The sequence below is a fragment of the Humulus lupulus genome, chromosome 7 (genome assembly GCF_963169125.1).
Source record: "Humulus lupulus chromosome 7, drHumLupu1.1, whole genome shotgun sequence".
In the NCBI taxonomy this organism is placed as follows: domain Eukaryota; kingdom Viridiplantae; phylum Streptophyta; class Magnoliopsida; order Rosales; family Cannabaceae; genus Humulus; species Humulus lupulus.
This window is the reverse complement of record NC_084799.1, coordinates 166,642,237-166,656,358: the sequence shown is the minus strand read 5'-3', so window position 1 is coordinate 166,656,358 and position 14,122 is coordinate 166,642,237. Positions and strand designations below refer to the sequence as shown.

At 40.9% G+C, this 14,122-nt stretch overlaps 1 protein-coding gene across 2 annotated transcripts; it reads left to right on the top strand.

The window, feature by feature from the left end:
• The first annotated feature begins 293 nt into the window (after positions 1-293).
• LOC133788787 (ABSCISIC ACID-INSENSITIVE 5-like protein 2) lies at positions 294-4,015 on the top strand. 2 transcript variants are annotated; one of them, XM_062226383.1, is made up of 4 exons: positions 294-614; positions 1,273-1,973; positions 2,075-2,146; positions 3,514-4,015. In XM_062226383.1, exons 2-4 carry the CDS (start codon positions 1,311-1,313, stop codon positions 3,592-3,594), a joined length of 816 nt encoding a protein of 271 aa, XP_062082367.1. In that variant the 5' UTR covers positions 294-614; positions 1,273-1,310; the 3' UTR covers positions 3,595-4,015. The 2 variants fall into 2 exon arrangements, with proteins under 2 accessions (XP_062082367.1, XP_062082366.1); XM_062226382.1 differs by having other exon boundaries at positions 296-614; positions 1,276-1,973.
• Positions 4,016-14,122: the final 10,107 nt, after the last annotated feature.

The following is a 14,122-nucleotide window of genomic DNA, read 5'->3' as shown; positions in this document are numbered from 1 at the left end:
AATTAGGACACAAAATCCCAACACCTAAAACAACGTGGAAAAGTGTAAATTTGTCAAAATTATTTGAGGAAATTCCCAAATTATTTTGTAAGTTACTCTTACTCAACAATCAGGCTTTATATTGGGTTGGGCTTTATGTAATGGGCCATCAAAATAATAATGAGTTTTAAACTTGAGAGAATAGTAAAGAAAATAGAGAAATTTGAGTGAGCCGACCTGGCACTAACGCAGTGGGCATGATAATTGGGCTCACACAAGAAAAGAAAGAACAAATAGACAAACTCCTTGGTCTTAATTGAAAGCGAAAGTGGTGTTTTGAAACTCTGATACCAAAAAACAAGTTTCAGTAGCAACAACGTTGTTCTTTTGGATTCATTCACTTCTGATTCTCACTTCAATTGTCCCTTTCTTTCTTTATTTCTTTCTTTCTTTACATTTTCCACATAACCCCAACCCCAATCCCAATTTAATATTTATTATTGTTTAGTCCTTAATCTTATTACTTTCCATTCCTTCTTTGGATTGAATTGAATTCTTTCATGTAACTCTTAAAGCTCCCGAACGACAAAGTCCCTTTCAGATCGGGTTCTTCTGATTTCTCCATCTTCAAACAGGTATATAAATATATATATGTCTGTAATAGTAAGTGTTTTTTTTTGCAGCTTTATTATCTTTTTCTTCACAATTGATGCTCTTTATGCTTTGTGAGGATTCTTACGGATTTATAGAAAATTTATTTGTAATTAAGCTGTATAAATTGTTTATCAGCTTCTGTGTTAATTTTTTTTGTAATGGGTTAGATGGGTATTCTTTCTTTTGGTCTCATTTTAATGGTGTTGTGTTTTTTGTTTGAGGGTACTATTGAACTGAAAAGTGAAAAAAGAAAAAAGAACAGAGAAAGTTTCTTTTTCTTTTGGACGTGGTGGTGACGCCAAATCGAAATGGAAGTGTTTGAGTTAGCCTTTATTGCGTCAGTTACTGCGTGTATAGTTCTGGTTAGAAAAATTAACATAATTTGCTAGTGTCTTTCCTATTTATCAAAAAGTTCAAGAAGAAAAGGGGAAAAAGAAGACAAATGGGTTTTTCTTTGCCCTGCCTTAAACAAAAATGATATTATACTTTTTGACAAGTTTAGAAATAATTAGAATCAAAATTGTGTTTTTATTCGTGCTGTTTTGGCTCTTGAAAGCACTTATTAAAGATTTTATCAATGACAAGAGAAATTGATTTTTGCATGAGCCTGATGGGTGGTAGTTATTGATTTTTGCATAGCAGCATAGGAAGGTTTGTGGGCAGTGAATGCTAGGTGAATGGGGATTCAGACAATGGCATCTCAAGGTAGTGGCCAGCAGTCTCATTTTCAGCCATCCTCGTTGACAAGGCAGAATTCATGGTACAGCCTGACTCTAGATGAAGTTAATAACCAGCTGGGAGACATGGGCAAACCACTTGGAAGTATGAATCTCCACGAGCTTCTTCAAACCATATATACTACTGAAACTAAGGAATACAGTACGGTTGATGCGGAGAACACTTCTTTATCGTCATCTCTTCAACGACAGGCTAGTCTAACATTGGCTAGAGGTTTGAGTGGCAAGACGGTCGATGATGTGTGGAAAGAGATCCAACAAGGGCAGAAGCGGAGGTACAATGAACATGTGAAAGACCAAGGTAGACAGGCTACACTTGGTGAAACAACTCTAGAAGACTTCCTGGTACAAGCAGGGCTTTTTGCCGAAGCTTCTTCTAGTCCTGCTGTAGGATTGCATCCCATTGATGCAGTGACCCCACAGAGTTATCCACATAAATTTGGTTTGTCATCGCCATCTCCTTCACTTGGTACCTTGTCAGACCCAACAATTCCAGGGAGAAAAAGGGATGCATCAGATGCATATGAGAGGAGCATGGAAAGGAGGCTTAAGAGAAAAATAAAAAACAGGGAGTCAGCTGCCCGATCACGAGCTAGAAAGCAGGTATATATTTATAAGTGTAGATGTGATTTTCTATGTGTTAAAACATGCTTTTGCTAATTAATTTTCTTGATTTATTCATTATTCATTGTGGATATATTCAGGCTTACCACAATGAATTGGTGAGCAAGGTTTCACGTTTAGAAGAGGAGAACTCAATGCTGAAGAAAGAGATGGTGAGAATTTCATTTCTGATCTTTAATTTCTAATATTTGGTTTCTAAGGTTTTCCTTCAGAGTGATATAAGCTTTACAAGGGAAGCACCCAAGAGATTAACAGTGCAATTGATTTGACATTGTATAGATAAGTATCATTGATAGTACCAAGAGGGTAGCTTTAATGGCCAGGCATGTGGTTTGCTCCCACTAGGTCTGAGGTTTGAGTCCCTCTTGGATACCTACATAACAATTGCTATTATTTCTTGGTCCCCAAATATTGTAAGGTTAGGCGGAGATCTTAGATATAAAATTAAAAAAAAAAAATCCTTAGTTTGGATGTGCGGCCCTTTTAATTATGTACCTCAGATATTTAATGGGTAAGTGAAGATAAGTAAAGCTTCACATCCAATAGCATTATGAGGATGCACTCGGAGTTGTAGTATAGGATTTTTTGCTTTCTTAAATGCTGGTTTATATGCATGAAGGTGTTTTGTCACTACGATTAAAATTAAATGATCATGGAGAATTATACTCTAATTTAGAAATCAATGCTCTTGAAATTTCAAGAATTTGGACTTAGGTAACTGAATGATGAAATAAGGAAGTTTAGCATTTTGGATCTAGGTTGAAGTTTACAGAGACTCAAATTTGAAAATGAAGAAAATAATGTAAATGGAATAGGAACAAACCATCCTCAAGCTTTAAATCAGTTATTTTGTCTGACATTATTTTAAGTGTTTTATGCTTTAAGCCTTTTTCTGTCTACAGGCTCAACATATATGTGAGAAAGTTATATTTTTATGTTATTAGTGAAGGTGAAATACAGAGTCAAACTGTTCAGATGCTTACTTTTACATTGCAACATATATGTGAGAAAGTTATATTTTTATGTAATTAGTGAAGGTGAAATACAGAGTCAAACTGTTCAGATGCTTACTTTTACATTGGTACATGGTATTATAATAATTTTAGGAGCTTGCGGTTGAATTGAGAGTTTACATTACACTAGTTGTTGTCTCTGCTTTTAGGATTAATTAATACCTATTGGTATTATACTCATTACTGTGTAGTAGCAGCACATAGGATTACTTTTTTTTTTTTGAAACTGGGTTTCTCACCTAGCTCTGTAATATTTGAGAAACAGGGAAAGCACCACTTCTTAAGTTAGGAGTAGTGATGTGCCAGTGTGCCTATCTATGCATCTTTTCTTTGTGCAGGCACAACTTTTTATATGCTGCTTTCGGTCAAATTGATGAAACTCCCTTTGGCATGATAGTTGACTATGAAGCTCTTTATTAAAATGTAATGGCTGCTTGTGAGTTGTGATCCCTATGTGGAGGTTTCTATTAACAATGTTATTGTCTTGTTCATTTTCCCCTATTTAGGAAGTTGAGAGTATGCTCGAACATGATTCCTCTCCTGAACCAAAATACCAGCTTCGAAGAACAAGTTCAGCTACGTTCTGACTCGTAACTTGCACCGATGCCATTAAGAATATTCAGAATTATTTGGACCACCAGTATTCCATGTCTTTGCACTGAAGCTGTTTTAGGATCGCATCACCAGATTTCTTATTCAGTATTCTCTGCAAATATGGTTCTGCCCATGCATTAGTACAGTTTGGTCATGTGTACATGTTTGGTTAACTAGGAATATATATAACTATATAATATATACATACAGAACAGCAAAAGTGCCATGTTGATAAGTTCTGGTCCTGTTTTGCTGATGCACACTTGATGAAATTGAGTGCACGGTGTGGGTTGGGGCTCAATCTTTACATTTTGATATATATTAGGTTAGCCATGGTAGTTTGATGATCTTTGTTTTCTAGATATTCGCTTACCAAATTAACAAAAAAGAGACACTCTTGTGCTTTCATGTTTATAGTATATTAAGCTATGCTAATTATTTATTTTGTTGAAATTTTAGCCCCTTGACATATTTATAAGTATACAACATAGTGGCACTCCCATATGGCCTTTCCAAGTGAGAAGGGGTTTGTCCCCGGACGTTAATTTTCAAACCTTGGGTAAAACGAAGTTTTGACGGAGATGTGTGGAATTGGGAAGGGTGTCGCGATTTGTATTCCAAAGATATTTAAGAGTTTACACAATTTTGGGTCATTTTGTTTGTTTGTTTTTTTTTCTTTTTCTAATGTCGGTTTGGACACTCGGTTTCAAACAATTATAAACACACTACTAGTTATAGAAATCAGTAAAAATGACACTGCCAGAACAACCGCTTAGACTTTTTATTCTCACATTTTCTCTTTCTCCTAGGAGTTTATGCTGTGTTTGGTAGGAAGGAAAGAAAATGAGAGAGAAAAAAATAAAGAGGATAAAAAAAGTGAAGGAAAGAAAATAAATGTGTTGACCGACCTTTATATTGGTCAACGACACGGAGTCAGATAAACGATATAAAATGAGATGAAATCAAGAAGAAAGATCCAATGGAAAGCAAACGACACAAACGATTTATAGTGGTTCGGCCTCAGTTGGATGGTAATGACCTACGTCCACTTAGTGTTCTTATTGATGTTGAATCCCAATGCTGTGATCAATGAACTAGGGTTCATGAGTTTCACAAGCCTCGGGAAGATTACAACCTAGGTGAATAACCACACTATCTTTTTCTCTAAGAGTACAAAGATCAAAAGTTCAAAAAAGTCTCCTTCAATGAGCCATTTGATTCTTATTTATAGGCTCAAGAAGATCACATGGGCCGATGGGACTTACTTATCATTAAGACTTGCGTATCTAGGCAATAAAATGAATTATAATTAATGCAAATATTACAAAATTGCACGTCAAAAGGAAGTAATTGAAAGTATGCGACCAGACTGGTCGCACATAAACGTGATGCTTGATAAATGAATGACGCTCTGGTCGATGGTCGAACATGATTCATTCTCTTAATGCCATCACGTGCCTGTCACGTGTAGGTCAATCTTGCCATGTCACCATGAGCTATTTTTTGGGCAAACATTTGCCCCCCAAGTTTATTTTACTGCGACCAGCATAAAATAAACTTAGATAACCGACCTTTTGCATGCCCTGTCAAATCTGTCAGAGCCATCCATGCCTCCTCGAAAAAGACAACCAATCATATCACTGTAGTTTCTCAAAAAGGTGTTTGATGGCTATCACACTTTCCCATGCCTCGAAAAATAACCTCTCATCATTACCTCGGTAACTGCACTTCGACCAATATAAATAACCCCTCAAAATAACTTTTTACTTTTTACTTTCTCCTCAAGAACACCGAAGAATAGAGCGTAAAAAACCCAGAAACTCAGACGATCTTGACAACCCATGGAATTTCTGCCTAACCACTCGACTTAGCGTCTCAGAAATTTGCTCCCATCTTTGTCCAAGTAAGTTCCTCGAACTTTTCCATCGTTGACATACCATATTTGTTCTATATCTGTTTCAGACGTTGAGTTCTTGCATGTTCTTGGAAAAAACCGTCTCGGGGTAAATAGGTATGTGGGTATGAGCACATTTATATAAGGAAAAAACACTCAGGAGGCTTAGGAGTTGGTTTGGGAGTTAGGATTATCGATTTAGGGCATAAAATTGAACTAAAATTTCGATTTTTAAGCATGCAGAAAAACTGGGTTTTTCCCATCCTTTCAGAGTCGGAAGTTTTTCCTGAAAAACTTTTCACTTCTGCTTTTTAATCCATTTTCCAATCTGTTCGCATAGAATTTAATGTTTTTGTTAGAATGCTGTTGGTCGTATAAAAGCTTAACTTTTATACACGAGCAACGTTATTCCAACTTTTACACTTCTTGGTCTTTTGGCTGTAGATTCTCATCTCCCATTCTCTGTTCGCAGATTTTCATGCACGACCCGTGGGGAGGTGAGGGGCCGATCGATGAAAACTTGCTCGCACAGTTACTCGAAAATCAGGAACAACCTTCGCTGCTAATCTCAGAGATTCCTTTTTCTCATAACCCTTCAAATAAGCCTTCGACCAATCTAACAAACATGGGTCGAGTAAAATCCATTGCTCTGAAAAGAAAGAAAACAACCATTCCTCCTGCCAAACAGCCTGCTCCTCGGGCTGACAATCCTTCGACCAGCCCACAAGCTGAAAATACTCCTCAGCCAAGAATTCAAACAAAGGCCCAACCTCGGGACATCCTTCGACCAGAGGTCGAAAAGTACGTGGTACCTCCTAGAAACATTACATTTAGGATGGTAGGGAATTATATCAAGAAGTACAGACTTCCTGGGACAACCCTAATCAAGCCTACCATCAACTAGCGGGCAAACCTGCCTGGGGGCGCCTTCAGCGCCTGGTCGAGATATCACATTGAGGCAGGGGTAACCTTGCCTCTTCATCCACTTTTCCAGGGGGTGGCCAACTATTTCGAGGTCGCCCCCTTCCAAATCACCCCAAACGGATATAGAGTGCTCTCTGCTCTCTATATCCTATACAGCCACAAGAAGTGGCCTGTGCCTACGCTGCACAAGATCAATTATTTATTTGATCTCAAGTCCAACCCCAATCACAACAACACGGGGTTCTTCCACTTTTACCACCAGGAATCTGCTTGCACTTTCCTGAGTGATATCACCCACAAGTCCAACGTGGGGAAGTACTTCCAGGAGTACTTTTTAACACCAGACCTGGTTGCCAACAATATGGCCTTCATTGAAGGTGGTAAATTATTTTATTCACTGGTCACTTAATTTCCTTTAGCTTTTTCGCACGTTCCTTAGAACTTTGGTATTCTTCAAGTTCGTGGCGCCGACTAGCTCCCACTCCAGAAATGGAGATACGAGTAGCTTCCTTAGCCAACATGACCGACATAGAAAAAAGCGTCAAAGAGCTGGTCACGGAGAATAATCTAAGGCTGGTTGGCCTTTTGGCCCCTCACCAGGATGTGAGGGAATCAACTGCGGGGAGTGCTACCGGCGGAGAAGTTCCCGAGCAGCACCACGATGTGTCACAACCTCCGAGGCGGAGGACAACAGGAGTGACTATCAGGGAACCCTCTAGCGCTCCGCGAGCAGCTGCTGCCCCTGCTCCTTCAGGAAAGGGCAAAAAGAAGGTTTCTGAGCATCCCGAGCCTATTATTGAGTCTTCAGATGAGAACGGTAGTGACTTCTCACTCTTAGACAGCTTGCCCATTCCCTGTCATTTATTTGACGGGGGCGGCAACTTTAAATACACACCCAATTTAAATTCAGACTTCTTCAAGGCAGTGAGTGAGTGTAGCAGTAGTTCAATAAGTAATGTAGCGACCAGTAGTTGTAGCTCGGGTATTTTACTTATAATTTCCTTGCTCTTATTTCCTTGATGTAGTAATCACATCTAATTATATTGCCTGACTGTTCGTATGTTTCCTTACTTGTAGACATGTCAACTGAAGATCTGTTCGAGCTTTATAGCGAACCCGAACCCACTGCTCCTTCGAGCAAGAAAAAAAGGAGTAGGCAACACCGCGGAGAAAGCAGCAAGAACCCTTCAACGAAAAATGCTCAGATCGGGGATCCTCCAGTGCCAGAACCTTCCAAGGAAACAACACCTCCCCCAGCTCCCCTCGACCAGACGTCTCCCCCAGCCCCCGTCGACTAGAACCCTCATTCAGCACCTGCTGACCAGACACCTCCTGATCAAACAGGAGACGCCCTGACGAACATCGTGCTCAGCTCGACCAAAGAGAGGATGACTAAACTATCGAGGCACCGCAGCTGAGAGGCCATCATCGGTACCGACTCCATGGAGGTCGACCAGATAATTAACCGTGCGCTGAATGAAGTAGCCAGCGTAAGTTTCTATTTCTTGTTGAGCTTTATTTGTTTATCTTGTCATTTTACGCCATCAGTTTATCTTTTTCTTTGAACGCAGGGAATGCTAACTATGACCGCCAGCTGGCGCTGCTCGGGAGCCTTGATCGCTCAACTCAAAGCGTCCGAGGCTAGGCCTGCTGAGGAGTTCAAGATGGCTGAGGCCAAATAAATCGAGCAGCTCGAAGCAGTCGAGAAGACAAATGCCGGACTGCTCGAACAAAAGGCCGAGCTGGCCGAAGAGCTGAAACAGAACCAGGCTGCCTTGACCAAAGCCATTGAAGCTAAAGAGAAGTTCAAGGAGGCTTCTTTGCTTAATTTCAAGGAAGCCTCTAAGCTTCAAGATGATCTGGTCATCAGCAGAAAGGAGACTGAGGGGTTGGAGGAGAGCATCAAAGAGCTCGAGGAGACCAATGCCATCAACTTGGAGAGGTATAAGGGAGTCACCTTCAATTGCTTCTACGCATTCTGGAAGCATAACCGCGAGGCAGACTTCAGCTATCTCTCCGAGCGCATGAGGCAATCTAAAATAAACAGGTGCCTTACTTGCCTTGAAGAAGAGGGAGAGCGAAAGTCCTAGCCTCCCCCGAAATCTCCTTGGCTACGGGCATTGATGGCATGGAAGAGGAAATTGGGGCCTCCGTCGACCATCAAACTCCTCAAGATCCTCCTGCTTCATAATTTTTGTTGTTTTTATTTAACTTTGTAATTTGGGGCACACGGACCTCGGTTCGTAGTATCGAGACAATTTATATTTTTATTGCTGCATGGGTAGCTTTTCCTTTTAACAGACAATTACATCCGAGCAATAATTGCTCGCAGTGTAAAGGATTTCACTTTTGATATTATAATATTTTTATTTTATTATAACATTTGTTCGCACGATCGAACTTAGCATAGCACTTTGTTTTGATTTGACAAAATTTAAACAAAATTTTGAAAAATACTCTAAGTACCGTAGCATGCTTACACTTATTTTGCTCATGTGTTTACATATAACTATCGATATGCTTTGCTCATACTAGATACCTTATATGCCCCCCAAGTGATTGAGGAGCTTTAGGTCCTCGGTCACTTGCCTTGACCAAGACCTGTTCGAACATTGTTCCTTGTAATGGAGATTTAAAAATGATAATATAGCAAAACAACATACGCAATGAGCAAATACTTGTAATAAATATAATAGTTGTCAAGATTGAATGGCTGCGCACAGTCCCTTTTATTTCTCGTAATAAATGGACAATCGTGTCTGTACGAGTGATCAATGGATCTTACACTTATAAGCGATTAGTCACATGATTGACTAACCCTTGTTCATAAACATGTAAAAAGTAGGATTAATACTGTAACGACCCAAATTCGCTAATAAGGCTTGAGGGCCTTGATTAGCGTGCCAGGAGGGCACGAAGGGATTCATGTGTGATTTCATGAGTTAAATGCATGGTTATGATTTAAAGCATGTTATTTGGCTATTTGTTTAACTGAGATGCATGGCTATGTTTACTAGTATGCATGTAGGCCCGGATCGTGTTAGAAGGGCATAATTGTAAGTTTGGCCATCTTGGGCATAACTGTGTTGGTATGTGATAATTGTATTCCGTGAATTGTACCACGTGAGTGTGGTTTTATTATTGTGATGCACGTGCCGAGACGGTCCTAGAGAGCTAGTTAACTTCAGAGTCACAACGGGATTTTGTACCCGGCTCGGGAGGAGCCTAGGGGTACCTCGGGAATTTTATGATTTAAGTTGAGATTTAGCGGGTAATGGTTATTGGAGATTTAGTAACCTGGGTAACCATTAGTTACTGCTGTGAGTAACAAGTTTAGTTGGAAAATGGTAAAATTGAAATATTAGTGAAAGGACTAGAGTACCCTTGAGGACTTAGTTGGGAAAGGATCATTTGGAGGGGTAGCATGGTCATTTGGCAAGGGTAATAGGCAATTCTCAGCTGGGTTTTAGTGGGTTACGGTTTGGGTATTTAGGGGCATTTGTTGGTCTTGATAGAGTTGGAAGAGAAGAGAAAAGAGAAGGAAAAGTTAGGGCATGAAGAAGAAGAAGATGAGTGGAGGAGCTGAATTGGAGACTTAGGAGATGAAGGAAGCTTAGGGATGGATTCTCCATTTGAGGTAAGGAATTTTATACACATTTAAGGCTTGTTTCTGTTATGGTTTGATGAATTTAAGCATGGTTTAAGTTTGGTTTTGGGTTTTATATTTTCTGAAGTTGAAAATCAAAGATGTGGATTTTGGGGATTTGATTGTGTGTTTGGTTTCTTTGATTGTGTTTCTGAGTTGTTTAATGGTCTATTTGAAGTTTGGAATTGGGTTTTGGGGGTTTAGGTTTTGTTTGGGCTGTTTTGGAGATGTTATGGATGATGAAATGCAGGGGAAAAACCCAGTTTTTCTGGGTTCGCGTTGGGGCGCCGCGGCCCTGTTCTTGGGCGCCGCGGCGCAAGGCTGAAGGCAGGAGGGGATGGGGCCTCTGACTTGATTAGCGCCGCGGCCCTGTAGGGCTGAGCCGCGGCGCTAGGCCATTTTCAGGACACCAAAATTTGCATTTTTCAGCTTTCGCTCCGGGGGTTCGGGGGATGTTTCCGATGAACTGTTTTAGGAATTTGGGAGTCCCAGGAGTGTGGGATTGGTCTCGGGAAGTGGTTTTGGGTTGGTTAGTAATGAGGGATGTTTCTTGTGTGTTGTGACTAGGTTCTTTGAGAGGCTCGTGCTAGAGGACCGTGCTCGCGGCTTTGGTGCATCAGGAGGCTCGGAATGCAGGTAAGAAAACTATAACACCCGAGGTTAGGGCATGGCCCCAGATTGTATTATGTGCAAATGTTTAACCTTAAATGAATCATGATGTGTGTGAATGATTATTTCGAATGTACTATATGTGTGATTATGATGAAATGAACGGCAAGGGCCGAGTACGGCGTAAGCCGGGGCGGCCGTGGGCCGAAAGTAACACCTAGCACATGGGATGCTATAGTCAGGGCGGGGCCCGGTGAATTCATGTGTTATGCTATATTCAGGGTGGGACCCAAGGGATACATGAGTTATCCTCGCGGTGAGAACCGATACCCCAGGGCTTTGGTAAGGGTCCTGGGGCGGCATGGCCGTGTTTGCTTCGTCTATTGGTTGACTTGTTTATTTGTGGATTATCTGTTATGATAAACTGTATACATTGCATATGTTATGTTCTGCATGAGTTTTCTTGCTGGGCTTCGGCTCACGGGTGCTCTGTGTTGCAGGTAAGGGAAATGACTGAATCAACCAACCATGAGTACGGAGAGCGTGAAGCGGCGCGTACATGTTTGGCCTGCCCGACTGCTTTGGTTGGGGGTTTATTTGAAAATGGCTGTAATAATCTATGATTTTATGATTTATCAACTGTAAACTTATTTCAAGATATAAATAGTTTTCAAACCTTATTTTGGGATCCCAAATGTTTAATACTAGCAGTTTTAAATGAAACGATGCATTTTCTAAGATTACAGCCTTAAATCTTAATTAGTCACACTTTTGTCTCAAAACCTCGGTTAGCGAGTTCATTGCACACTGTTTTGTCTTAAAAACTCACTTAGTAACGGCTCTAAGGTAGTAGGGCGTTACAAATACAAGCCAATTCTTTAAGAAGAATTGTTATTGATAGTACTTGTGCAGGTGTTCTCCATTCAATAACGAGGAATGAGATCTCCACTTAAGCGAGCAAGTTTATAAGTGCCTGGATGGAGGACTTCTTCGATTTGGTATGGTCCTTCCTAGTTAGGTCCGAGTACTCCAGCAACTTGATCGCGAGTGTTAAGGAAAACTCTTCTAAGTACCAGATCTCCCACATTAAATTTTCTTTCACGTACTTTAGAGTTGAAATACTGGGTGACTTTTTGCTGGTAAGCTGCTACTCGGAGTTGGGCTTGCTCGCGCCTTTCATCGACCAAATCCAAAGATTCCATCAATAACTGGCTATTAGTGTCTTGATCGTATGCCATTCGTCGATGTGATGGCGGATCTAATTCAACAGGTAACATAACCTCATATCCATAAGTCAAGGAGTATGGAGTATGACCTGTTGCTGTTTGATGCGACGTTCTATACGACCAGAGGACTTCAAGCAACTGCTCTGGCCATGCCCCTTTTGCTTCTTCAAGCCTTTTCTTCAGAGTATCCTTTAGTGTCTTGTTGACAGCCTCAACTTGTCCATTTGACTGTGGATGAGCTACTGAAGAAAAGCTTTTGATAATCCCATGTCTCTCGCAAAAATTCGTGAACAGATCACTATCGAATTGCGTGTCGTTGTCTGAGAATTTTTTCTTGGCAATCCATAGCGACACACTATGTTGTTGACCACAAAATCCAACACTTTCTTGGTCGTTATGGTTGCAAGTGGCTCAGCTTCGACCAACGTTTTGAAGTAATCAACAGCCACCACGGCGTATTTGACGCCGCCTTTATCTGTGGGCAAAGACCCGATTAAGTCTATTCCCCATACTGCGAATGACCACAGACTTTGCATCTGCTTTAGCTCATTAGGGGCTACTCGCGAAGTCTTGGAGAATCTTTGACACTTGTCACATTTTCGAACAAAGTCCAACGAGTCTTCATTCATTGTTGGCCAGAAGTACCCTTGCCTTAGGATCTTTTTCGATAAACTCTGCCCCCAGCGTGATCTCCACAGAAACCTTCATGGACCTCTCGCATTAACTCATTTTCCTTTTCTTTTGATACACACCTTAGAAGTGGCATTGAGTACCCCCTTCAATATAAAATTCTATCGACCAGTATAGATCGAACAGACTGCCTCTGGAGGGCCCTTGCTTTGTTTCTGTCCGTCGGCAACACTCCGTGCGCCAAGTACTCAACGAAAGGTGCCATCCACGTATCTACTGCCTGAATTACCAGAGAGGTTTCTTCTGCTTTGATGCTTGGTGCGGACAGTCGTTCAACATGCATTATATTTAGGGTGTTGGCATCCTTTGTACTTGCTAATTTGGCCAAAGCATTAGCGTTTGAGTTCTGGTCGCGAGGTACTTGCTGGAGAGTATACTTTTCAAATTGCGCCAAAAAATCGTTTGCTTTGTTTAAGCAACCATCTTCAGACCCCGGGCTTGATATTCTCCAGTAATTTGATTAACCACCAATTGGGAGTCACTATAGATTTCAAGTGACTTTATATTCATGTCCCTGGCTAATCGCAAACCTGCGAGCAGCGCTTCATACTCGGCTTCGTTATTGGACGCTGTGAAGTCGAATATGATTGAGCAGTGGAATCGATGTCCTTCAGGCGTTACCAAAATCACTCCGGCTCCAGCATGGTGTTCGTTAAAAGAGCCGTCTGTAAACAACTTCCAAGAGGGAGTTTGAATTTTGAGGCTCGAGCTCTTCTGTCTGTTCACCGTCTGGAAACCCAGTGAGCTCTGCGACAAAGTCGACCAGAGCTTGCCCTTTTACTGCTACTCATGGTAAGTAAGAAATTTCAAACTGCCCAAGTTCAACTACCCATTTCAATAATTGACCAGCGACTTCTGGCTTCTGCAGAACTTGCCGTAGGGGCTGGTCGGTTAGTACTATGATGGGGTGAGCTTGAAAGTATGGTCGTAGCTTTCTGGAGGCTAAGATCAAGCAATAGGCTAATTTTTCAATGAGCGAATATCACAGCTCTGCTCCTATTAACCTTTTGCTTACATAATATATGACTTTTTTCACATTTTCCTCCCCTCTTACCAAGACAGCACTAGCCATATTCTGTGATCGCCAAATAGATGAACAAAGTTTCTTTTTCAACTGGCTTAGATAGGATCGGTGGCTGCGACATATGAGACTTCAAAACCTGGAAAGCCTGCTCGCACTCCTTCGTCCACTCAAATTTCTTATTGCCTTTAAGTAGATTAAAAAATGAGACGCACTTGTCCGTCGATTTGGAGATAAATCTACTTAAAGCAGTGATTCTCCCAGTTAAACTTGGAACATCTTTATCTTTGTTGGCAAATTCATATCAACCAGGGCCTTGATTTTTTCGGGATTAGCTTCAATACCTCGTGAGTTCACTATAAATCCCAAAAATTTCCTTGATCCAACTCCGAAGGAACACTTAAGGGGATTCGGCTTCATCTGATATTTGTTCAAGACGTTGAAGCACTCTTGCAGGTCCCCTATGTGTTCTTCTGCCTTTTTTGACTTAACTAGCATGTCATCCACATAT

Coding starts and splice junctions, on each gene's coding strand:
- LOC133788787 (XM_062226383.1), top strand. CDS start 1,311: ATGGGGATTCAGACAATGGCATCTCAAGGTAGTGGCCAGCAGTCTCAT. Junction 1,974..2,074: donor GATCACGAGCTAGAAAGCAG/GTATATATTTAT, acceptor GGATATATTCAG/GCTTACCACAATGAATTGGT. Junction 2,147..3,513: donor CAATGCTGAAGAAAGAGATG/GTGAGAATTTCA, acceptor TCCCCTATTTAG/GAAGTTGAGAGTATGCTCGA.